The sequence below is a fragment of the Microcaecilia unicolor genome, chromosome 3 (assembly GCF_901765095.1).
Source record: "Microcaecilia unicolor chromosome 3, aMicUni1.1, whole genome shotgun sequence".
Lineage (NCBI taxonomy): Eukaryota > Metazoa > Chordata > Amphibia > Gymnophiona > Siphonopidae > Microcaecilia > Microcaecilia unicolor.
The window spans coordinates 530,485,558-530,508,129 of record NC_044033.1 but is presented as its reverse complement, the minus strand read 5'-3'; the positions used below and the strand labels follow the sequence as shown (position 1 = coordinate 530,508,129).

At 45.3% G+C, this 22,572-nt stretch overlaps 1 protein-coding gene across 1 annotated transcript in view; it reads right to left on the bottom strand.

Moving 5' to 3' along the window:
• Positions 1–22,080, bottom strand: part of AMD1 (adenosylmethionine decarboxylase 1) — a 98,452-nt gene extending 76,372 nt beyond the window's left edge. Inside the window, exons 1-3 of the mRNA XM_030199213.1 lie at positions 21,751–22,080; positions 2,247–2,333; positions 268–394 (exon numbers count right to left, since the gene is read on the bottom strand). Of these exons, the coding sequence (XP_030055073.1) occupies positions 268–394; positions 2,247–2,333; positions 21,751–21,860 (324 nt within the window). The 5' untranslated portion in view covers positions 21,861–22,080. The remainder of the gene's footprint in view (positions 1–267; positions 395–2,246; positions 2,334–21,750) is intronic.
• Between the last annotated feature and the right edge of the window lie 492 nt (positions 22,081–22,572).

Genomic DNA, 22,572 nt, shown 5'->3' with positions numbered 1-22,572 from the left:
CCCTTTCAGGACAGGGCAGGAAGCACTCTGGTTGCCAGGATCAGTTAGCTCAATCTCATAATGCCTACCCTAGTATGTTGGCTTCTATTGATGGGGATTATTCTACGTGACTGCCATGTCCTACTTTTCTTTCCTATTGGAGACGAATTCTTTTCTAAACCTTTTATTTTTTTTTAATGTTCACTGCTTTGTTATGCCTCAGGAAAGATGGAATTAAAGTGTAATAAACCATTTCTGAAGTTCTGCTGCAGCACTTGGCATGCTCACCTGGAAGTCATCAAATCCACAGTACTCTCTAGCGAGCTCCAACAAGGGAACCAGTGCTTGCAGTAAGAGGGTGGTACCACATGTCTTCAAAATGAAACGTCTCTTGGAGACAAACATGCTACTCTCACTGTAGAGAAAAATATTGCATTATTAATAAACTGTGGATCATTGTGCACAGTATATACTGCTGTCACACTAAGCAGGTCAACTACTACAACACCACTACCTACAAATTCCTACTATTCAGAAAATTGCTGCCTGCACATATACTGGAGAGCTCCTTAGTGTACCACCCCTTATAGTGATGACATCACTGGAAGACTGCAGTATTTCTAACATCTGCTGGCAGGAAGGGGACACAATCCACTTGTTTGGTATGGCAGAGACAATAAAGAAGTAGATATTAAGGTTCTAGAACTCAATTTTACACCTCCAAAAGATTTTATATTACAATTATTTTTTTTTTGCGGGGGGGGGGGGGGGGGGGGGGGGGGCAACTTGCTTATTTGTCTAGGGCTCAAAATCCTCCTGCCTTCAATACATGCCAGAAGCTCAAAAACAGCATCCCTTATGCTCACAGGGCACTGTCACATAACACCTTAGCGTTACCCCTAGCACTCACCTAAGGTTAACCCTGCAGCCACCTGGAGGGTCTGGCCCAGCACTGCCCAGGCCCAACTGCACCTTTGCATGTAACCCTTCACATGGCATACCCTCCCACCCACCTGCTGGGTCCCTCTCGCCTCTGGTCAAGTTCTCCCACTTGCAAGTTATTTCCCCAGTGGTTTCTAACACCCACAGAGAACACAAACTGCCAGGATTCTTAGTCAGTCCAACACACAGCTAACAAACTAATAAGTTTATTATCAAAAAAGTAGAACAGTGAACAGTAAAGTTTAAGGATTTAGTGTTAAATCTAACTGAATACTTTTTACTACCTATGTAGTACCTGGGAGGTCAGGAAAAAAAAATGCTCACAAGAATTAAACAGGTCTCAGCGCAGAGGTCCAATCTTCACACTCAACTGAGTTCTAGCACATTCTGGGCTAGGTCTTTGGCTTCAGGGCCAATCAGGGCAGAGTATTAGCCCTAAGGATGTTTGACCAATGACATTGCAGGTTATTTTCCCTTTTGTGGAATGTAGCTAAAAAAAAAAAAAAAAGACCTCTGCTATAATGCAGAGGTCAACCACCACCTGCAGGCCAACCAAGGAAAGTACCCTGAAGGGAAAAAGTGTCATAGGGCAGCAATACAAATCACAAAGCATTGGGAGCCCCCTGTTCCGCCACAGGCACACTCTCCTACATAGAAGTCCACAAGTGATAGAGACAATAGTGTCTGCAAGCATGGGACCAAAGTCCTTACACATACTGCCTTCAGATAATACCCAAACCTGCTTTAGTCTAATTGCAGTAGCTATGTAATCATGGACCCTAAATCCAACCACTCTGTCACCATTATTATAACTATTCCCCACCTTAATTCTTTTAGCCAATGTGACACCGTTTAACATCTAAATTCACATGACTCCAAATGCTGAAAATAGCAGATCCCCCATTCCCTTCTCCCAACTTATCTGAAGCATGAATAAACAGCACAGGGCCCTGTTTCAGAGTGTACTCAAACTCTAGGACTTAACAGGGGTTTCCAGCCTAATAGAAAACCCATGACTACACATGAGTGGGCAAGGTCTTTAAACATTTGATTCACATGCCCCAAGGTGACAGCCATTACCGTACACTGGTCACAGTGGGATTCAAAGGGAGGGAGAGCAACCCTGTTTGTGACACCATCTGAGTTCCTAAGCCCCAATTTGGGAAGCTCCACCACAGCACTTCTGGCTGATCTCAACAGAGGATTGAATACAGGTCATAGCACCAACAATAAGCCACATGATCAACTTTATTAAAGTTTCAAGGATTCACTAGAGGTTTGCACACACCCAGCATGAAAGTGATTTCTGCTTTCCTTTTCCTTACCTGAGTACATAAGCTTCCTGCTTGTCAGTTTTTGTCACACTGATGATCAAACAATGCACATTCTGTAAAAGTTTGTCCCACTCAAACCTGTAAGACAGGATTTAAAATTCAGAAAACTTAGGGACAACATTGTTTTAATTGGCTACATTAACTAGAAATCTTAGTAATTAGTGATCCCTGAAACCAATATCCCAGTAGTTCCATTGAAATGTCAGTTTGCATAGATAGAGAGCCTCCTTCAAGTTGTAGAGTATCCCCAAAAGCAATTCTAATATGCTGCAGGGAATATTGACAAGATTCTTTAATCTGAAGTGGCTGGATTGTCCTATGGAATGAAATGCCTTACCTGTTAATTTTTTTTCCTTTAGTCTGAGCAAAAAAAAAACAAAACAAAACACTTGTGGGTTATGACAAGTGGAGAAAGAGTACCAAACTGAACTCTGCTACATAAGACAATATGCTCCTTGATCAATCAGGATTTCCTGAAACAAGGCAGAAGGAATAAGGCAAACATTTCTCTCTCCTCACAGAAAAGAGGCATAGACCTGTTAACTAACAGAACTATGCACCTAGGCAATCACAAGAAACCTAAGCAGAGAAACAGACTGAGCTGATAGTGTCAACCTCATGAAAGGGTAGGACTCTGGATTCTTACTTGATAATTTTCTTTGCTTTAGTCATAACAGATAAACCTTCAAAGTACAGAGACTTGTGGGATGTAGCAAAGTAGTCTGTAGATAGGGTGGGAACCAGCCACTAAAAAAAATGATGCCAAGGAGGACGCATTAGGCCTAGTTAAATCAACCAAAGTCTGTAAAATGTGTCACAAAGACCACCTAGGGTACCTTCATGAAAGAGAATGAAGAGGAGATGCTCCCGGGGGGGGGGGGGGGGGGGGGGGGACACGACTACTCCCAATAGGTGCCTGACTCCAGCAAGCTATGTCTGCATTGCCCTGACTAGGGCCCAACCAATAGCCGAAACAGACTACTACCAGACATCCATTGGTGGCCTGAAAGGTACCAGAAAGTCCCACAGCAACCATGATTGAAAGCAGCAGATAGAAACTCACAATGATTTTCCTCCCAAAGAATGGAGAAAATGATGGCTATCAATGGAAATGTGGCTACCACTACAGGCAACAACGGCGGGACAGTGCTGAGAGTTGCCCTTAACTCCAAGACATGAATAAGGGATCTGCAGTTCAAATTAGCAATAAATGCTGAGCTGGAATCATGCAGACCATGTAGAGATGGAGCCAGTTCAAGCATGAAGGCACACAGGCGATGTAAGACAGGGAGGATCATGTCACACAATAGGGCTGAGGCCCAGGACAGGGTGAGACTACTCTGGTCCCTCTTTGTGGAATACATTTCCGCTCACCGTATGACTAGAGACATCTTTACCACTTCATAAGAAACAACTGAAAGCAATTCTATTCACAGCTACCTTGGCACCTTAGTTCTTTTTCTCTTCCCGCATCCCACATTCTGCTCAGCCCAAATGGGTATTTGTGTGCCACTTCTCTGCATCTGACTTTTTTTTTTAATTTGTCATTTTTTCTTCTTGTTTTTTGTTGTGCAGATAGCTGCTCACTATTGTTAGGATACTTTCCTCCCCTTTCATCCCTCTCTCTGCTTTCCTATCCTATTATGAATGGTGCTCTTCATTTCTGATTATTATTTTGTTGTTGTAAACCACCTAGATTATCAATTGGGCAGTACATCAAAACTTGAATAAACTTGGAAAGTTGTGGTTGGATTGCCTTGACAAAATTATATTGAGCCTTCAATTTAATGCATCGTAGAAAGGCAGGCAGAACCACAGAATGCAGATATAGAACTTCTCCGAAGTAAATAGGACTAAGCAGGAACATTAAGTAGATAAGTATTGCCACACTGGGACAGACCAAATGTCCATCAAGTCCAGTATCCTATTTCCAACAGTGGCCAATCCAGGTCACAAATACCTGGCAAGATCCCCAAAAAAGTTCAATACATTTTATGCTGCTTATCCCAGAAATAAGCAGTGGATTTTCCCCAAGTCAATTTAATAATGGTCTATGGACTCTTCCTTTAGGAAGCTGTCCAAACCTTTTTTAAACCTTGCTAAGTTAACAGCCTTTACCACATTCTCTGGCAACGAACTCCAGAGTTGAATTACACGTTGAGTGAAGAAAGTTTCTCTGATTCGTTTTAAATTTACTACTTTGTAGCTTCATCGCGTGCCCCCTAGTCCTAGTATTTTTGGAAAGAGTAAACAAGCAATTCACGTCTACCCGTTCAACTCCACTCATTTTATAGACCTCTATCATATCTCCCTTCAGCCGTCTTTTCTCCAAGCTGAAGAGCCCTAGCCGTTTCAGCTTTTCCTCATAGGGAAGTCGTCCCATCCCCTTTATCATTTGGCGTCACCCTTCTCTGTACCTTTTCTAATTCCACTATATCTTTTGAGATAATGCGACCAGAATCAAACACAATATTTGAGATGCGGTTGCACCATGGACCTATACAAAGGCATAACGTCCTCGTTTTTGTTTTCCATTCCTTTTTCTAACAAAGCCTAACATTCTATTTGCTTTCTTAGCCACAGCAACACACTGAGCAGAGGGTTTCAACGTACGACAACACCTAGATCCCTTTTTTGGTCGGTGACTCCTAACGTAGAACCTTGCATCACATAGCTATAGTTCGGGTTCCTCTTTCCCACATGCATCACACTTTGCACTTGCTCACATTCAATGTCATCTGCCATTTAGACACTCAGTCTTGGAAGGTCCTCTTGTAATTTTTCCACAATCCTCTCACAATTTAATAACTTTGAATAACGATCACTTCTGCACACAACATCCTTCCTGGACCAAGATTAAGATTTCCATAATGAAACTGGGCATTTAGGGCTTAAATTTATAAAAGTCATTTCCATACCTATATGCCAATAAACACAGGTATAATGCTCCTTATAAAGCTGCAGTGGCTGGTGGGGATCCCTAAGCAGCTCAGACTCCGACAGGAAGGGTGACGCTGTGCAGTGACCTGCTGATTACTGCCTCAGTTTCAACATGGCAGTAATTCACATACTCAGTGCATATAGCATTAAGTTGGCAAGGTAATTTTGCAGTAAAGCAGCAGAAAAAGCCTCATGGTAGAGCCATGTCAGTCCCTGAATCTTTCATGTTGCCTTACTGCTGGTTATACTGGTCCAACTAGTAATCCTGCTATCAAACACACCTAATTTGTAACAAACTATCACTGCTAAAATACTATAAGACATACACCAAGGTTTGTTGCAAAGTGCAATCAGCCTCTTTAGTTCAACATTTCAGAGCATAACATTAAAAAGAAAATTTCAAAACATCCTGTTTGTATTTTACTATATGTACAATTAAAGCAAACACACTAGATTACTTAAAAGACTTGCCTTGGGCTCTATTGTTTGCTTTTGCTCTTACTCCCAGGTACCATGAATATTCTACTAGTTACAGAATAAAATATTTACTTATGGCGCAATCCATGTTTGATCCAACTATCCAAGTTGTTGGTGCTATAATCATCTTTACTGTATCCAGAGCTTTTTTTGAAGGGGTACTGAGTACCGGCACCTTTTCCATTGTCTGCTAAAGTTGGCCCATGGTCCCCAAGTTTTAATGAATCAGCTCAGACTCTACATACCAATTCTGTCTGGTCATAGATTCTGTGACTGATGTCAGGGGGACTGGTTATTGTGAGGTGGGTCCCTCAGTGATCATCCCACTCTTGAAGGGTGGCTTGGCATTTGAGTACAGGCATCTTTTTTGCTAGAAAAAAATGCACTGACTATCACAGATCAAAGCAAGGACTTCCCTCCCATTCAGCACAATATCTGTATGAGCACCAGCAGCACCATCCTTAAATTTGGTTCATAATAGTAGGAAGAGCTAGGCAGCTTTCAAAACCTTTAGACATGTCTTACAATTGCCTCTATTCTGACTATCTGTTTCAAATGCATTCTTTAAATTGTTTCAGCTAAGTTTGCCACTTTAGGAGCCTTATGCCTTGATTATCTTTTGGTTTGTATTAATATATAGTTTTTTTTATAAACCAAAACAATTTTAAGAAACAAACCTGAGGCTTTTAAGGGAGATTAGCTCATACATTTACTAAAATGTTTCTCTACATAAATTCACTAATGGGAACATTAAAGATCAGCAAGGCATTTGGCCACCTTGAACGCAGCACATTCTTTAATGAATATAGCTCCCAAGACCACAAAGCTCAAAAACATGCACCAGATCAGCCAAAAAGAATAACCTTGACTCCAAGTGTACCACCTCCAGATAGAGTGGGATGTATTCGATCCACTGGAGAAGTGCCCATGCCATGCAGCCCCTCCAGACAACTGACTGCACCTCTAGGACAGCAGAATTTAAGGGTAGGAATCTTGGCCACTGCTGTGACCAGAGTGTCCACCAAACAATCTGTCCAAGTCCTCCTTAGGAAGGCGATATAGGTAGCCTACGAGCTTAAACCCCTGCGGGACTAAACTGGGGGTCTCCCACTACATCTTGAACAGGGGAAAGGTTTAAATGGCTTCCCGTAGTCCCCACTCTGGTAGTCTCCTACAAGGAGGAACCCCACCTGCAGAATCTGACACCTGGTCAATTAAAGCAGGGAACTCCTTGGCTTCACCCGAGAAAGATCACCTGATTCCAGGGAAATGGAGATCAGAGATTAAAGACCCAGAGTTCTGTCCCGAGCCAGGGATGTCAGATCCCCTCCCCTCCACTGCGTGCCCAAGAGCACTTCAGTGACTGTAGTGGACGGCCAGAGTCTGTTACCCCAACACTCTGCACCGAAGTACACACTACACAGCTGAATTGCACAAAGCTCATTCTGCAGGTCAGAGACCTGCAGGTCCCCTCCAAAACTGCCACTAAGCTGTGCCCCAAATTCAGATCCCAGGCCCCAAGGAGCCTGTCCAGAAAAGGAAGAGATCAAGACATAAATATTACTATAGATAAATGTGGCATCCACTCCTACCCAAGATGGCCCATCTAATTCTAAAACAGCTGCTGTTCCCACCAAAACTTATTGGCCACGGGGTTCTGGCTGAGACAAGTACACTGCACCAAACTACCCATCTGCCATCATGACTTCAGAGAAGCTCCAGAGTCAAACCACCATCCCTGATGACCTACCTTACAAGTCAAGGCACGCTGGGTGCTGAACATCCCACACTTTTGCAACCATAACATTGTGGAAGAGTTACTCAGCTGCAGACATACAAAACTGGCACCAGTTCAAAGGCACAGCCTCAAACCGGCCCAGCTTGTCCTGTGCTGCTACTCCATTTTTTTCTTTTAATTTCATGCAGCTGGCAGTCAGCTGCCAACTCACACTGCCCTACCCCTGAGATTGGGGTTTTATTTCTGTTTTGCTCTGAAATGGGAGGAGAGCCACACCCCCTATGCAATGTGCTCATTAAGCACAAGGCTGCAGGCAAGCGCTCTGAGCAGAGGATAGACACAATTCCACCCAGGAAGATCTGTGGACCAATCCCAGGGAAGTCAGGTAGCCCCCTGCTTCTACCACAAGACCCAGGCTTATTATACAGCTTGATCTTCGGAAAGCTCTTCGAAGGCACTAAAATGCAGCATAATAATTTATGAATTTTTAGATTGTAAGCTCTATTTGAGCAGGGACTGTCTGTGTCAGGTGTTCAGCGCGGCGTGTGTCTGGTAGCGCTATACAAATGTTAATAATAATAATAAAAGCTAGAAACAAACAGGTTTTTGCTAATGATTTGGTTCAGCTTCGATTTTCAACAGGGAACAGAAAAGACTGGTCTGATACAGTTGCAGTGCTCTATATCACTATGTGTTATGTTCCTATTTTGCTTCCCAAATCAGTTATCACTAACTAGTGGAAGACCTGTCTCCAATATCACCTTCATTCCATCAGAGCCTTTAAGTGGTACATTAGCGCCAATACAGCTGTGTTTCAGCTAACACTGTATTAAGGACAACTTATGCATTCTTCTGTCAAGAAAACTTAATTGACATGTAGGTCAGTAGGTAAAAGCTATCAATGTACTTTTCTTTTAAATACATACTATTGTATTTGAATGCTATTGGCTGAAAATCTAACTGGCAAGGAGTTCCAAGGTGATTCACAGATACACTGGTGTGTTTTCTGTCAAGTAACAAGGTGTCAGATACATTGTATTGTGGATTTACACCTGACCTACTTGTGAATAAGATTCACTTAATAGAAAAGTGCAAGTTGCTCCTAACAAACACGGTTGTGTTGGGCCCTAAAGCACTTATGGGCTGAGTGATAACTGTGCCTAATATCACCTATTGTCTATTTTGAATTTTAGTGCAATATTCTGCCTCATTTTTGGACTTTCACTACTAGGTCAGCTGGGAGACAGCATGCAAGAATAGCTAGTGCATAGCCCCTGGCTGAGGACTCATCACAGCAAGGGGGTGAAGAGTTAAGTCATATAAGGCATCCTAGTTGATTTCAGCTGAGCTACATCAAAAGTCATCACCAGAGTGATTATAAGTAGCGGAAACTTCTGGTACTACTGGTATTTATAGAGTGCTACTCTACATTCTACAAACTCAGAACAGACCACTCCTGTTCTTTGATAATAGATGACAACAGATAAAAACTGTCACGGTCCGGTCCATGCGATCTGCCCAACAAGATAAACTCAGTGTGGAGGAGTGGCCTAGTGGTTAGAGCACCAGTCTTGCAATCCAGAGGTGGCCGGTTCAAACCCCACTGCTGCTCCTTGTGATCTTGGGCAAGTCACTTAACCCTCCGTTGCCTCAGGTACAAGGAGAAATTAGACCTTACCTGCTAATTTGCTTTCCTTTAATCCCTCCGGACCGGCCCAGGATTGGACTGATGGGTTGTGCTCGCCTACCAGCAGGTGGAGACTGAGAAAAAAACTCTGACTCTAGAGAGCCAATAAGAGCCCTGGTCATGTGACCCTAGCCTCAGTATTTGAATAACAAAGCAGAAAGGAAAAGAAGAACCTATATTCTGTGCCATGAGGAATCCAAGCAGCCAGGAAGCACCAGATAAACGTGCTTACAACTACGGCTTAGCCGTGACAAAGGGCTCACCAACAACTCGTTTCAGAGCTGAGGTATGGCCAATTATGTACAGCTTTTTGTACTTGTTTAAATTGTTCAACTTGCATAACATAAAACTATGAAATTCTTGAAACTGTTCAACTTGCATAACATAATGAAGTATATAACCATTTAACTTGGAGAACAGTATGCAAATCCTTTAACTGTCTAACTTGCAGAACAGCTCTGAAGACGACAGTTGAATATCTGTACACAGCAATGTAGAATGAAAAATAGCACTCGGGAGGGGCCTGGGCCGGTCCGGAGGGATTAAAGGAAAGCAAATTAGCAGGTAAGGTCTAATTTCTCCTTCCTTAGCATCCCTCCGGACCGGCCCAGGATTGGACTGATGGGACGTAACAAAGCAGTAGTCCTACGGGAGGGACCCCAGCAACCCGCTGTGAGCACTCGGGATGCAAAGACCGCCTCTTGACGACACTGAACATCAAGTCTGTAATGCTTAGAGAAGGAATGAAGAGAAGACCAAGTCGCCGCCTTACAGATCTCCTCTGGAGGCACCAAGGAGCACTCCGCCCATGAGGCTGCCTGCCCTCGTGTTGAATGAGCCTTAAGCGCCTCAGGAACCGTTTTGCCTGCCTAAAGATAAGCAGACGCCATCATCTCCTTAATCCACGAGATAAAGTGGCTTAGAAGCTGACAAGCCCTGCGGTGCCCAGCGAAAGGAGAAAAAGATGGGTCCGAGCGACGAAATCGTCCGTAACTGCGATATCGTTTAAGAACTCTCTTAACATCCAGACGTACGCAAGTTCTGCTGCTCCCTCGTGCCTGAGGCCGATCCTAGCACAGGAAGGAAAACCGACTGGGACATATGAAACCGAGACACGACCTTGGGTAAAAAAGAAGGAACAGGTCGAAGTACCACTCGCTCTTTAGAAAATTCCAGAAATGGAGATCTACAGGAAAAGGCTTGCAACTCTGAGACTCTCCTGGCCGATGCAATAGCCACCAAAAACACTGTCTTAAGCGTCAAATCCTTCAGAGAACACGCTAGTAACGGCTCAAAAGGCGGCTTCGTTAGAGCCGAAAGGACCAGATTAAGGTCCCAAGATGGAAAGATTGGCCTGACCGAAGGACGAAGAAGACTAACTCCCTTCAAAAACCGGGCCACCTCGGGAATACTGGCCAAAGACTTACCACGAATCCTTCCTCTGAAACAGGACAGAGCTGCCGTCTGCACTCTTAGAGAAGAAAGCGAAAGTCCTTTATCAAAGCCTCGCTGCAGAAAATCTAACATCTGAGGTACCGACGCACGAAAAGGAACAATGCCATCATCTGTACACCAAGCCTCAAAAATTCTCCAGGTGCGAATATAGCTCAGAGAGGTGGAACGCCGACGAGAGCGAAGCATAGTGGAAATTACTGGAGCTGAGAAACCCTTCTTAGCTAAGCGGGCCCGTTCAAGAGCCAGGCCGTAAGACAAAATCGAGCCGGGTCTGGATGAGGAACAGGCCCTTGTACCAGCAAGGTCTTGTGCACTGGAAGTCGGAGAGGAGTCGTCCCCAACAGACGTTGCAGATCCGCATACCAAGGATGCCGAGGCCAGTCCGGTGCTACCAACACTACCGGCTCCCCGTGTTCCTCGATCCTCTGCAGGAGACGACCTATTAGTGGCCATGGAGGAAACGCGGTAAAGAAGACCGGAGGGCCACCTCTGCAAGAGGGCGTCGACCCCTTCCGCTTTTGCATCTCTTCGGCGACTGAAGAAGCGAGGAGCTTTGGAATTGAGACTTGAGGCGAAAAGATCTAACACTGGAAGACCCCAGTGGAGTACTATCAACTGAAACGCCTGATCGCTGAGAGCCCATTCCCCTGGATCGAGAGTGTGACGACTGAGAAAGTCTGCCTGGACGTTGTCCACTCCTGCTACATGGGAAGCTGAGAGGCTTGTGAGGTGCAACTCTGCCCAGGCGAGAAGACTTTCCGCTTCTCGACACAGCAGACGGCACCTCGTTCCTCCCTGGCGGTTGATGTAAGCCACCGCTGAGGCGTTGTCCGAGAGCACTCGCACTGCTTTGCCCACCAGGAGAAACTTGAAGTGCTGAAGAGCCAACCGAATCGCCCTGGTCTCCAAAAAATTGATGGACTGAGCTGCTTCCAGCGGAGACCAGAGACCCTGGGTCCACTGACCTAGGCAATGAGCCCCCCAGCCTCGGAGACTGGCGTCTGTCGTCAACGGAATCCACCGAGGAGACTCCAATGGCATCCCTACCGTGAGATTCTGCATCTTTAACCACCAAAATAGCGAGACGCGTTCCCGGTTGCGCAGAGGCAACTTTTTCAGAAGCGAATCCGTTTTGCGCCGACCACCGAGACAGAAGAGACCACTGAAGAGACCTCATGTGAGCTCTGGCCCAAGGCACCACCTCTATCGTGGCAGCCATGGATCCGAGAACCTGAAGATAATCCCGAGCACAAGGGACCTTGTGATGTATCAAATTCAGAATCTGCGACCGGAGCTTCAGAATCCTGCCCTGCGGAAGCAAAACTTGACCCTCGCCGTATCGAAGATAACTCCCAGATACTCGAGAGACTGCGAGGGAGCCAAACTGCTCTTGGATAGATTCACCACCCAACCTAGGGACTGTAAGAACGCTACCACTCGTTCCGTGACCTGGCAACTTTCTTGATAAGATTTCGCCCTTATCAACCAGTCGTCCAAGTAAGGATGGACGAGAATGCCCTCTTTCCGGAGGGCCGCTGCCACCACCACCATAATCTTGGTAAATGTGCGCGGTGCTGTCGCAAGACCGAAAGGCAGCGCTCGAAACTGGAAATGATGACCTAGAACCGCAAATCGCAAGAACTTGTGGTGAGCCGGACGAATGGGAACATGCAAATACGCCTCTGTAAGATCTAATGCAGTGAGATATTCCCCTTTGCGCACCGCTACTATTACTGACCGAAGAGTCTCCATACGAAAACTTGTCACCTTGAGCGCTCCGGTTGACAGCTTTGAGGTCTAGAATAGGACGAAAGGAATCTTCTTTCTTTGGGACCACGAAATAAATGGAATAACGACCCCGCTTGCGCTCCGCCGGCGGGACAGGGCAAATGGCCTGAAGGTCCAAGAGCCTCTGTAGAGTCTCCCGAATCGCCTCCGCCTTGAGACGAGAGCGACAGGGAGACTCCAGAAAGGCGTCTGAAATGGGCCTTGCGAATTCTAAGGCATAACCGTCTCGAATAACTTCCAAGACCCATTGATCCGAAGTAATTTGGGCCCACCTCTGATAGAACTGAGCCAGCCGAGCTCCAACGGGAATCAGAGGAGAGCCCTTCGCACCTTCATTGGGAAGCCCGCGAAGGGGAGCGAAAACTCGCAGCTGAGAATCTACCTCCTCTGCGGAAACCGCGAAAGGACTGAGTCCTGTTGAAAAAACGAGGTTTCTGAGACTGAGGACCCCTATCAGATTGAAATCTACGGAAAGAACGCATGCGACCACGACCAAAGAAAGCCCCGCGACTAGACTGCCGAGGTCTATCCTCCGGAAGATGCGGGACCTTAGAATCCCCCAGGGACTGAACCAACTTATCCAACTCTTCACCAAATAAAAAGGAGCCTCTAAAAGGGAATTTACTTAATTTAGACTTGGACGCCCCATCCGCCGACCAACCTTTCAACCAAAGAGAGCGACGGGCAGCGACCCCCAAGGCCAAGGACTTAGAAGAAGCCCTCAACAGATCATACAGAGCATCAGCTAAAAACGCAGAGCCCGTCTCAATCTTAGCCACTTCCACATCAATGGCTCCTAAATCATCAGAAGAGCGGTCCAAAACTCTTTCCGCCCAACGAAAACAAGCTCTGGCCACCAGAGAACCACAAATAGCCGCTTGAACCGCCAGAGAAGAAACATGAAAACTATTCTTAAGAAGAGTGTCAAGTCTCCTGTCCTGAGCATCGCGCAACGCGGTTCCGCCATCCACTGGAACCGTGTTGCGCTTGGTAACAGCCGAGACCACAGCATCTACCACCGGAAGCTTAAGTAAGGCTCTATCAGCCTCTGGCAGAGGATAAAGAAACTGCATCGATTTAGAGGGGCGAAAGGCCGCATCCGGGACTTCCCATTGAGGTTTAATAACCTCCCAAATATCTTGATGCATAGGGAAAGTTTTTGTGGAGGCTCTGGAACCCTTAACCAAATATCCACCTTTCGGACCCCTGAGTCAGGAAGGGGATCCTCAAAATGCAAAGTAGAGGATACCATAGAAATGAGATCCTGCAAATCCTCTCTATGGAACACTCTAGCCACCGCAGGATCCTCCCCCTGAGCCAAAGGTACAGCGTCTGGATCTAAAGAAGAATCTTCCCAAGAATTGTCCACTAATTCCTCTTCCTCCTCTAAAAGGGGCATATCATGATCCTGATTTGAAAGAGATTCCAATTGCATGTCCCAAACCCTAGGTCTCTTGGGAGGGAGGTAGTAGTGACAGGTTCTTGTGACACTGCTGTACCAGAATTGCCCCTCTGCATTAAAAACGCCTGATACATCTGTAGAACAAACTCAGGAGGAAACCCCCCTGCCTGAGAGCTGGCAGCCTGTAAAATAACTCCCGATTCTGTATCAGCTAAGGTCGCAGAGCTGCGCAAAGCAGATGGACCCCCTGCAGTAAGAACCGGAGCTGGGCTCAAAATGGCCGCCGTTCGCGCCAAAACTCCAGTGCTACCCCTCGAATCTGAGGCCTCCACTGTCGACGCTAACACCGTCGCGGGAGAAGAAGGGCCAACCGCCAAAACGGACCCCGAAGTCGACGGAGGGAGAGGGGCAGAAGAAACATCAATCGCCGTGCAGTATTTACAAGCGCCTGAGGCATTAACGCCTCGCCGCTGACATACAGCGCACCTCTTCAACTTCTCCGACATTTCGGAGGGAAAACCCGTGCACGCGCCGACGCGGTTCGCGCAAGTTCCCGGCGAGGTATTACTAAATAAATAAATAACGGCACTACAAACGGCACTGCTAAAGCAAAAACAGCACTACTCTGAAAGAGGGCTGAAACACAATGCTGCAGCTTTACTTTGCAGGCTTCCTTTTTTTTTTTTTTTTTTTTACACAGCTGAATCACAGCCAACAAGGCATTCCCCTGTAATCAAACGGAGCTGTCTGCTCATTCAGTCAGTGGGGCAAGTTCTCTCGATTTTTTTTTTTTTTTTTTTTACAACCTGGCTGCCTCTCCCAAAGGCAAAACACCTTTCCTCAAAAAGGGTGGCCCTTCCCTTCCTTTAATAATTTTGAGAGAACATTAGGGAGATGGGGAGGATTGGGGGAGGGACCCGGAAACATCCGAGTGTGACACCCCAGAGGCTGACAACAGCAGAGAAAAGCACCAAAAAGCCTCTAATAAACTTCCCCAGGCACAGAAATAAATGATAGAGAAAAAAACCAGAATACCAATCTAAATAGATATAAATCCTATAAAGAGAGACTAATGGGCTCGCTTCCTACCTGCTGGGAGACTGAGAAAATACTGAGGCTAGGGTCACATGACCAGGGCTCTTATTGGCTCTCTAGAGTCAGAGTTTTTTTCTCAGTCTCCACCTGCTGGTAGGCGAGCACAACCCATCAGTCCAATCCTGGGCCGGTCCGGAGGGATGCTAAGGAAACTTAGATTGTGAGCCCTCCAGGGACAGACAAATATCCAGTGTACCTGAATGTAACTCACCTTGAGCTGCTACTGGAAAAGGTGGGAGCAAAATCTAAATAATACACATCTCAGTCCATATTCCTCATAATTGTAAGTTCTTTGAGCAGGGACTGTCCTTCTATGTTAAATTGTACAGCGCTGCGTAACCCTAGTAGTGCTTTAGAAATGTTAAATAGTAGCAGTAGTAAGATAAAGTCTGTAGTTCCTCCACTGTAGAGAAATTGTTTGTAAAGCGTATTTCTCGCTGACCTTCTACTTAATATTCCCGTGTGTCAATGTTCAATACAACTATAATTCTCCACCAGAATAGTAGATACTTGCAAGCGTTACTGCTATTTCCATATTCCATAAAGGACAAGAGGATCATGCGACTCTCTTCATCAAGTTTAACCAAAAACTGCTGGCTCCATGTTGGTTCTTGTTCTTACAGCTTCATCCAAACACACGCAGAGACCCTACACATACGTGTTTCACTATTAAAGTGTCATCAGGGGTCAGATATTCTAAATAAAACAGCAGTGTGTTTAAACTCTACTCTTTTACACACCTTGGGCAAGTCACTTAACCCTCCATTGCCTCAGGTACAAACTTAGATTGTGAGCCCTCACCTTGAGCTACTACTGAAAAAGGTGTGAGCAAGAGCTAAATAAAGAAATTAAGGTATGATGTGATACTACATATACGTACTGCCTTGTTTTGATTTCAACCGTATTTAAGGTCATGAGCAAAGAACCAGTTCTAAAATTTCCAAGCTGCCTTGGTGGATTTTTATGCAGGATTTGAACGGGCAATAAGTAGGTGTCTGCAAACTCTTGTACCTTAACCTACTGGACAAGCAATGGCTTTAGACAGGTATCAATTCAACTCAACACATGAAGTTTATCACTACCAAAAGGTTGACTGTTTATAGAAAACATTTCTAGAAGCAGTACTGTTTTAAAGTAACAAGTTGTTTTATTAAATACGTCAGCTACAACCTTACTAAGTAATACTATGCCAATTACAAACAAAAACATGGAAAAGCAGTTAAAAAAAAAAGTTGTGGTGGATGCTTGGAATGCTCTCCTGCGGGAGGTGGTGGAGATGAAAACGGTAACGGAATTCAAAAATGCGTGGGATAAACAAAGGAATCCTGTTCGGAAGGAATGGATCCTCAGAAACTTAGCAGAGATTGGTTAGCAGAGCCAGTGGGGGGGGGGGGGGGGGTGGTTGGGAGGCAGGGCAGACTTCTACGGTCTGTGCCGTGAAAATGGCAGATCCTAATCAAGGTCAGGTATACACATAAAGTAGCACATATGAGTTTATCTTGTGGGGCAGACTGGATGGAGCGTGCAGGTCTCTCTCTTCCGTCATCTACTATGTTACTATGTAGTAAGACACTCAACCGTGAAGGACAGCAAGTTACTACTACAACTTGTACCTTTACTGCCACATATCAAAGTCAACAAATCAGTTCTTTGCTCAGGACTAAAACTGATTATTTTTAAACCTTTATCTGTACAAATGTGTAATCGACTAGAACATATGTTGCAAACGATTCATGGTGACTTTCAAGCAGAACATTGGCACACAAAAGACATATACTCTATGCAGAACACCTTGAAATCTTCTGTTCAGTGTTATCTTTTCATAGCATAAATTGAGGTCTACAAAATCTTGAGTGGTGCAGAACGAGTAGAAGTAAATTGATTCTTTACTCTTTCCAAAAGTACAAAGACTAGGGGACACTCAAAGAAGTTACACAGAAATACATTTAAAACAAATAGGAGGAAATATTTTTTCACTCTACCAATAGTTAAGCCTTGGAACTCTTTGCCAGAGGATGTGGCATTATCCAGTTTTAAAAAAAAGGTTTGGACAAGTTCCTGGAGAAAAAGTCCAGTTTGCCATTGAGACAGACATGGGGAGGCAGCTGCTTGTCCCGGGATTGGTAGCATGGAATGTTTCTGCCAGGTACTTGTGACCTGGCTTGGCCATTGTTGGAAACAGGATACTGGGCTAGGTGGACCATTGGTCTGACCCATTATGGCTATTCTTATGTTCTAAGCAACTTCTTTGCTAAGATCAAGGTAGCTGGAAAAAAAAGTTAGGTCAAGGCCAAGGGTTTTTTTCCCCTATGCAAAGTTAACCCACCTATCCTGTTAAAGGTATTTTCCAGTCATCTTACCTCATTCTATGCATGTCTAATAGCTGCACAACACAAAGTTATTTAAAACTGGTTTTTGATCTGCTCATGTCCTCATGAAGTAAAATAATACCTATGAGCAATTTAATCGACATGCTGCATTTCAACTTTGCACTATCCAATGAATTTTCCACAATAACGGGTTTTGTGCAATGTGAATGGACCTGGAATCCAGCGGCAAAGAACTTATCCAGATGATGTTAAAGATCAAACATATAAAGTATTACATACCATGTAAAATGAGTTTATCTTGTTGGGCAGACTAAATGGACCGTTCAGGTCTTTATCTGCCGTCATTTACTATGTTATTCTTTGGGGTTCTACATGGAATATTGCTACTAATTGGGATTCCAGAATATTCAGTACTTTTAGTACAAGAACAGTGCTGGGCAGACTTCCACGGTCTGTGCCCTGAGAATGGCAAGGACAAATCAAACTCAGATAGAAAGTATCACATACCATGTAAAATGAGTTTATCTTGTTGGGCAGACTGGATGGACCGTACAGGTCTTTATCTGCCATCATTTACTATGTTACTCTCTGGGGTTCTACATGGAATGTTGCTACTAATTGGGATTCCGGAATCTTGTAATTCCTTAGGGTTCCAGAATCTTGCTATTCTTTGGGGTCTACATGGAATGTTGCTGGTAATTGGGATTCCGGAATCTTGTAACTCTTTAGGATTCCAGAATCTTCAGAACTTTTAGTACAAGAACAGTGCTGGGCAGACTTCTATGGTCTGTGCCCTGAGAAAGGCAAGGACAAATCAAACTCAGGTATAAAGTATCACATACCATGTAAAATGAGTTTATCTTGTTGGGCAGACTGGATGGACCATTCAGGTCTTTATCTGCTGTCATTGACTATGTTACTATGCTATTCTTTGGGGTCTACATGGAATGTTGCTGGTAATTGGGATTCCGGAATCTTGTAACTCTTTAGGATTCCAGAATCTTCAGAACTTTTAGTACAAGAACAGTGCTGGGCAGACTTCCACGGTCTGTGCCCTGAGAAAGGCGAGGACAAATCAAACTCGGGTATAAAGTATCACATACCAAGTAAAATGAGTTTATCTTGTTGGGCAGACTGGATGGGCCGTACAGGTCTTTATCTGCTGTCATTGACTATGTTACTATGCTATTCTTTGGGGTCTACATGGAATGTTGCTGGTAATTGGGATTCCGGAATCTTGTAACTCTTTAGGATTCCAGAATCTTCAGAACTTTTAGTACAAGAACAGTGCTGGGCAGACTTCTATGGTCTGTGCCCTGAGAATGGCAAGGACAATTCAAACTCAGGTATACATATAAGTATCACATACCATGTAAAATGAGTTTATCTTGTTGGACAGACTGAATGGACCATACAGGTCTTTATTATTATTATTAGCATTTGTATAGCGCTACCAGATGACGTTAAAGATCAAACATATAAAGTATTACATACCATGTAAAATGAGTTTATCTTGTTGGGCAGACTAGATGGACCGTTCAGGTCTTTATCTGCCGTCATTTACTATGTTATTCTTTGGGGTTCTACATGGAATGTTGCTATTAATTGGGATTCCAGAATATTCAGTACTTTTAGTACAAGAACAGTGCTGGGCAGACTTCCACGGTCTGTGCCCTGAGAATGGCAAGGACAAATCAAACTCAGATAGAAAGTATCACATACCATGTAAAATGAGTTTATCTTGTTCAGCAGACTGGATGGACCGTTCAGGTCTTTATCTGCCGTCATTTATTATGTTACTATGTTACTCTTTGGGGTTCTACATGGAATGTTGCTACTAATTGGGATTCCAGAATCTTGTAACTGTTTAGGATTCCAGAATCTTCAGAACTTTTAGTACAACAGTACTGGGCAGACTTTGCCCTGATCATGACTGAGTAGGAAAGGGATGCGCTTGAGTGTAAATTTTAAGAGGCTTCGACTTTAGCTTAGTTACAAGAACAGTACTGGGCAGACTTCTATGGTCTGTGCCCTGAGAATAGCAAGGACAAATCAAACTCGGGTATACATATAAAAGTATCACATACCATGTAAATGATCTGACAGAAATCACCAATGAAATCAAGCTCGGTTTGAACAGCATGGACTCATGGGTAAATTAATTTCAACTGAAACTGAAAAAACACTGCCTCGTTCTATCATCCCAATACAATACGTACAAACCTACAACCATAAACACCCCAGACCACACCCTCCTTATCCCCGATAGCCTGAAAATACTCGGCATTACAATTTAACGCAACCTTGAGAACCAAGTGAACTCCACAACTAAGAAAATGTTCCACTCAATGTGGAAACAAACGCGTAAAACCTTTCTTCCCAAGGGAAATATTTCGTAACCTAATACAATCAATGGTACTAAGCCATGCAGACTACTGCAACGGAACTTATGCGGGATGTAAGGAACAACTCACGAAGAAACTCCAGACCGCTCAAAACACAGCAGCCAGGCTGATATTTGGTAAAACACGATTCGAAAGTGCCAAACCCCTCCGAGAAAAACTGAATTTGCACCCAAAGAACGTATTACCTTCAAAATCTGCACCCTGGTCCACAAAATTATCTACGGCGAAGTCCCAGGATACATGACAGACCTCATAGACCTATCAACTAGAAACACAATTGGATCATCACGAAGACTAAACCTTCACTACCCAAATTACAAAGGACAAATACAAATCAACCTATGCATCCAGCTTCTCCTGCATAAGCACAGAACTATGGAACGCACTGCCAAAAGCTGTGAAAACAATCTATGACAAACTTCAGGAAATCACTAAAAACCAGCCTGTTCAAAAAGGCATACCCTACTGACAACATAAATGCCTACATTCTGCAACACAGCAACATCACCTTGTATTTGTTTCTCTACCGGACCTGGCGAATGCCTTTACGGTACTATGTAAGCCATGGTGGTATGATACAGATGTTCAAATATTTGAAAGGTATTAATCTGCGAACGAACCTTTTCCGGAAATGGGAAGGCAGTAGAACTAGAGGACATGAAATGAGATTGAAAGGTGGCAGACTCAAGAAAAATGTCAGGAAGTATTTTTTCACAGAGAGTGGTGGAATGCTCTCCCGCGGGAGGTGGTGGAGATGAAAACGGTACAAGAATTCAAAAATGCGTGTGATAAACAAAGGAATCCTGTTCAGAAGGAATGGATCCTCAGAAGCTTAGCGGTGATTGGGTGGCAGAGTTGGTGGTGGGCAGCGGGGCTAGTGCTGGGTGGACTTCTACGGTCTGTGCCCTGAGAAAGGCAAGGACAAATCGAACTCGGGTATACAATATAAATTGAGTTTTTGCTGTTGGGCAGACTGGATGGACCGTACAGGTCTTTCTCTGCTGTCATCTACTATGTTAATATGTATGTTACATTGAGCCTGCAAATAGGTGGGAAAATGTGGGATACAAATGTAACAAATAAATGAGTTTATCTTGTTGGGCAGAGTGGATGGATGGTACAGATCTTTTATTTTCTTTATGGAGGTACTCTGGATATTTCTCTGTCCCAGGAGGGCTCCCAATGGAGGGTTAAGTGAGTTACCCAAGATCACAAGGAGCAGGATTTGAACCGGCCGCCTCTGGATTGCAAGACCGGTGCTCTAACCACTAGGCCACTCTTCCACTCAGCAACATCATTCCATGTAGAATCTCAAATAGTAGCAACGGAATCTGAAATAGTAGCAACGTTCGATGTTCCACTGCACTAACCACTAGGCTACTCCTGCACTAGCAATATTCCATGTAAAATCTCAGATAGTAGCAACAGAATCTCACATAATTTATTTGTATTTTGCTCCCACCTTTTTCAGTAGTAGCTCAAGGTGAGTTACATTCAGGTCCTCTGGATATTTCTCTGTCCCAGGAGGGCTCACAATGTAGGGTTAAGTGACTTGCCCAAGATCACAAGGCGCAGCAGTGGGATTTGAACCGGCCACCTCTGGATTGCAAGACCGGTGCTCTAACCACTAGGCCACTCCTCCACTCTTTATCTGCCGTCATTTACTATGGTAAACATCAAAGTCTCTCATTACATACTCAGTAAAACGGCGTCTGTTCAGGTAGGACCACCAGAGAGTTTATAGTGACCAATTGCTTCCCCCACAGGCACCGCCCCCTGACCTGCCATTGGCTCCATCGGGGCCGTGACATCACCGAGGCGGCCGAGCAACAACGGTCACGTGTAAGCCAGTGATTCCAAGAAGGGCCGTTGACACACGCCAGACAGGGCGCGCCCCTCCCCCCCTCCCCCGACGCCGCGCCCCGATGCACGAGCTACACATGCCTGTGAACGCGGAACTGAGCCCCCGACGTGCCTACTTCCCAAAATTGGCTCTGGATAGTGGGAAGGGTCTCCCTGCAAAGTCAGAATGAATGAAACGGGAGATCATTAGGGGGTGGGGGTGGGGGGTGAGGAAGTTATGCCCTGCGATTCTTAAGGCAAAGCCCCAGGTCCCGCTGCTGACAGCTCAGGCCCGCCTCCTCCTCCTCCCGGGTGACCTTGGGCTTCTCGTCTTACCTGGGGATAGAGCGCAGGTCCCCGGATCCCTTGCTCTCGCCTTGCTGGCAGAACCACACCTCCAGCAGCTTCTCGGTGCCTTCGAAGAAGTGCGCTCCGCCTTCGCCCATGGTGGCCGCCCGTAGGCCCTGGTGCGCCGCTGCTTCAAGTGGGGGTGGTGGGTCGCTTTGCTCTTAGTTGGAGTCGGAGCTTAACGTTGCAGACGGTGGGATACTTTCAAGTCCGTGTATGTCGTGTGGTGTCTTTTTTTTTCCTCCCCCTGTTCCAGAGAAGCAGGCACAGCGAGCGCTAGCTAATATCGCCGGCCATACTGTGTAAAGCGCCCAACTGCCGCGCTCTGCGCCTTTTATAGGCTCGCCTGGCCGACGCGCCCGCGCGCGCTCTGCTTACGTCCGCCTCCTCTCAAGGCCCTCCTCGCGCCCGCTCGTCGTGCGCTCTCCCGATAGGCTGGCGGCGGCGTCGCTCCTGCCTTTTTGCTTCCCCCTCCCCCCCCGGACAGATGGGCGGGGTGAGTTTATGACGTACGGGCGGGGCGGAGTGATCAAGGTAAGGAAGGAGGAGGTCAGATAGCTCCAGGACCTTGGTTGGGCCAAAGGGACGGTCATGGTGCAATTGTTCTTACGGTGGGGGTTGCGTCTGTCCGTTTTCTGTAGCTCACGTCTAGCGTTTGGATCGTAGGGTGGCTATTTTAAACGGAGACAAGGATGCGCGTTACAGCTCCTCAAACACTTAACGATTAAACTCTGCAATTTGTTACCCTCTGGTAAAGGCGGTCAGCTTAGCAGAGTTTAAAAAGGTTTGGACGGCTTCCTAAAGGAAAAG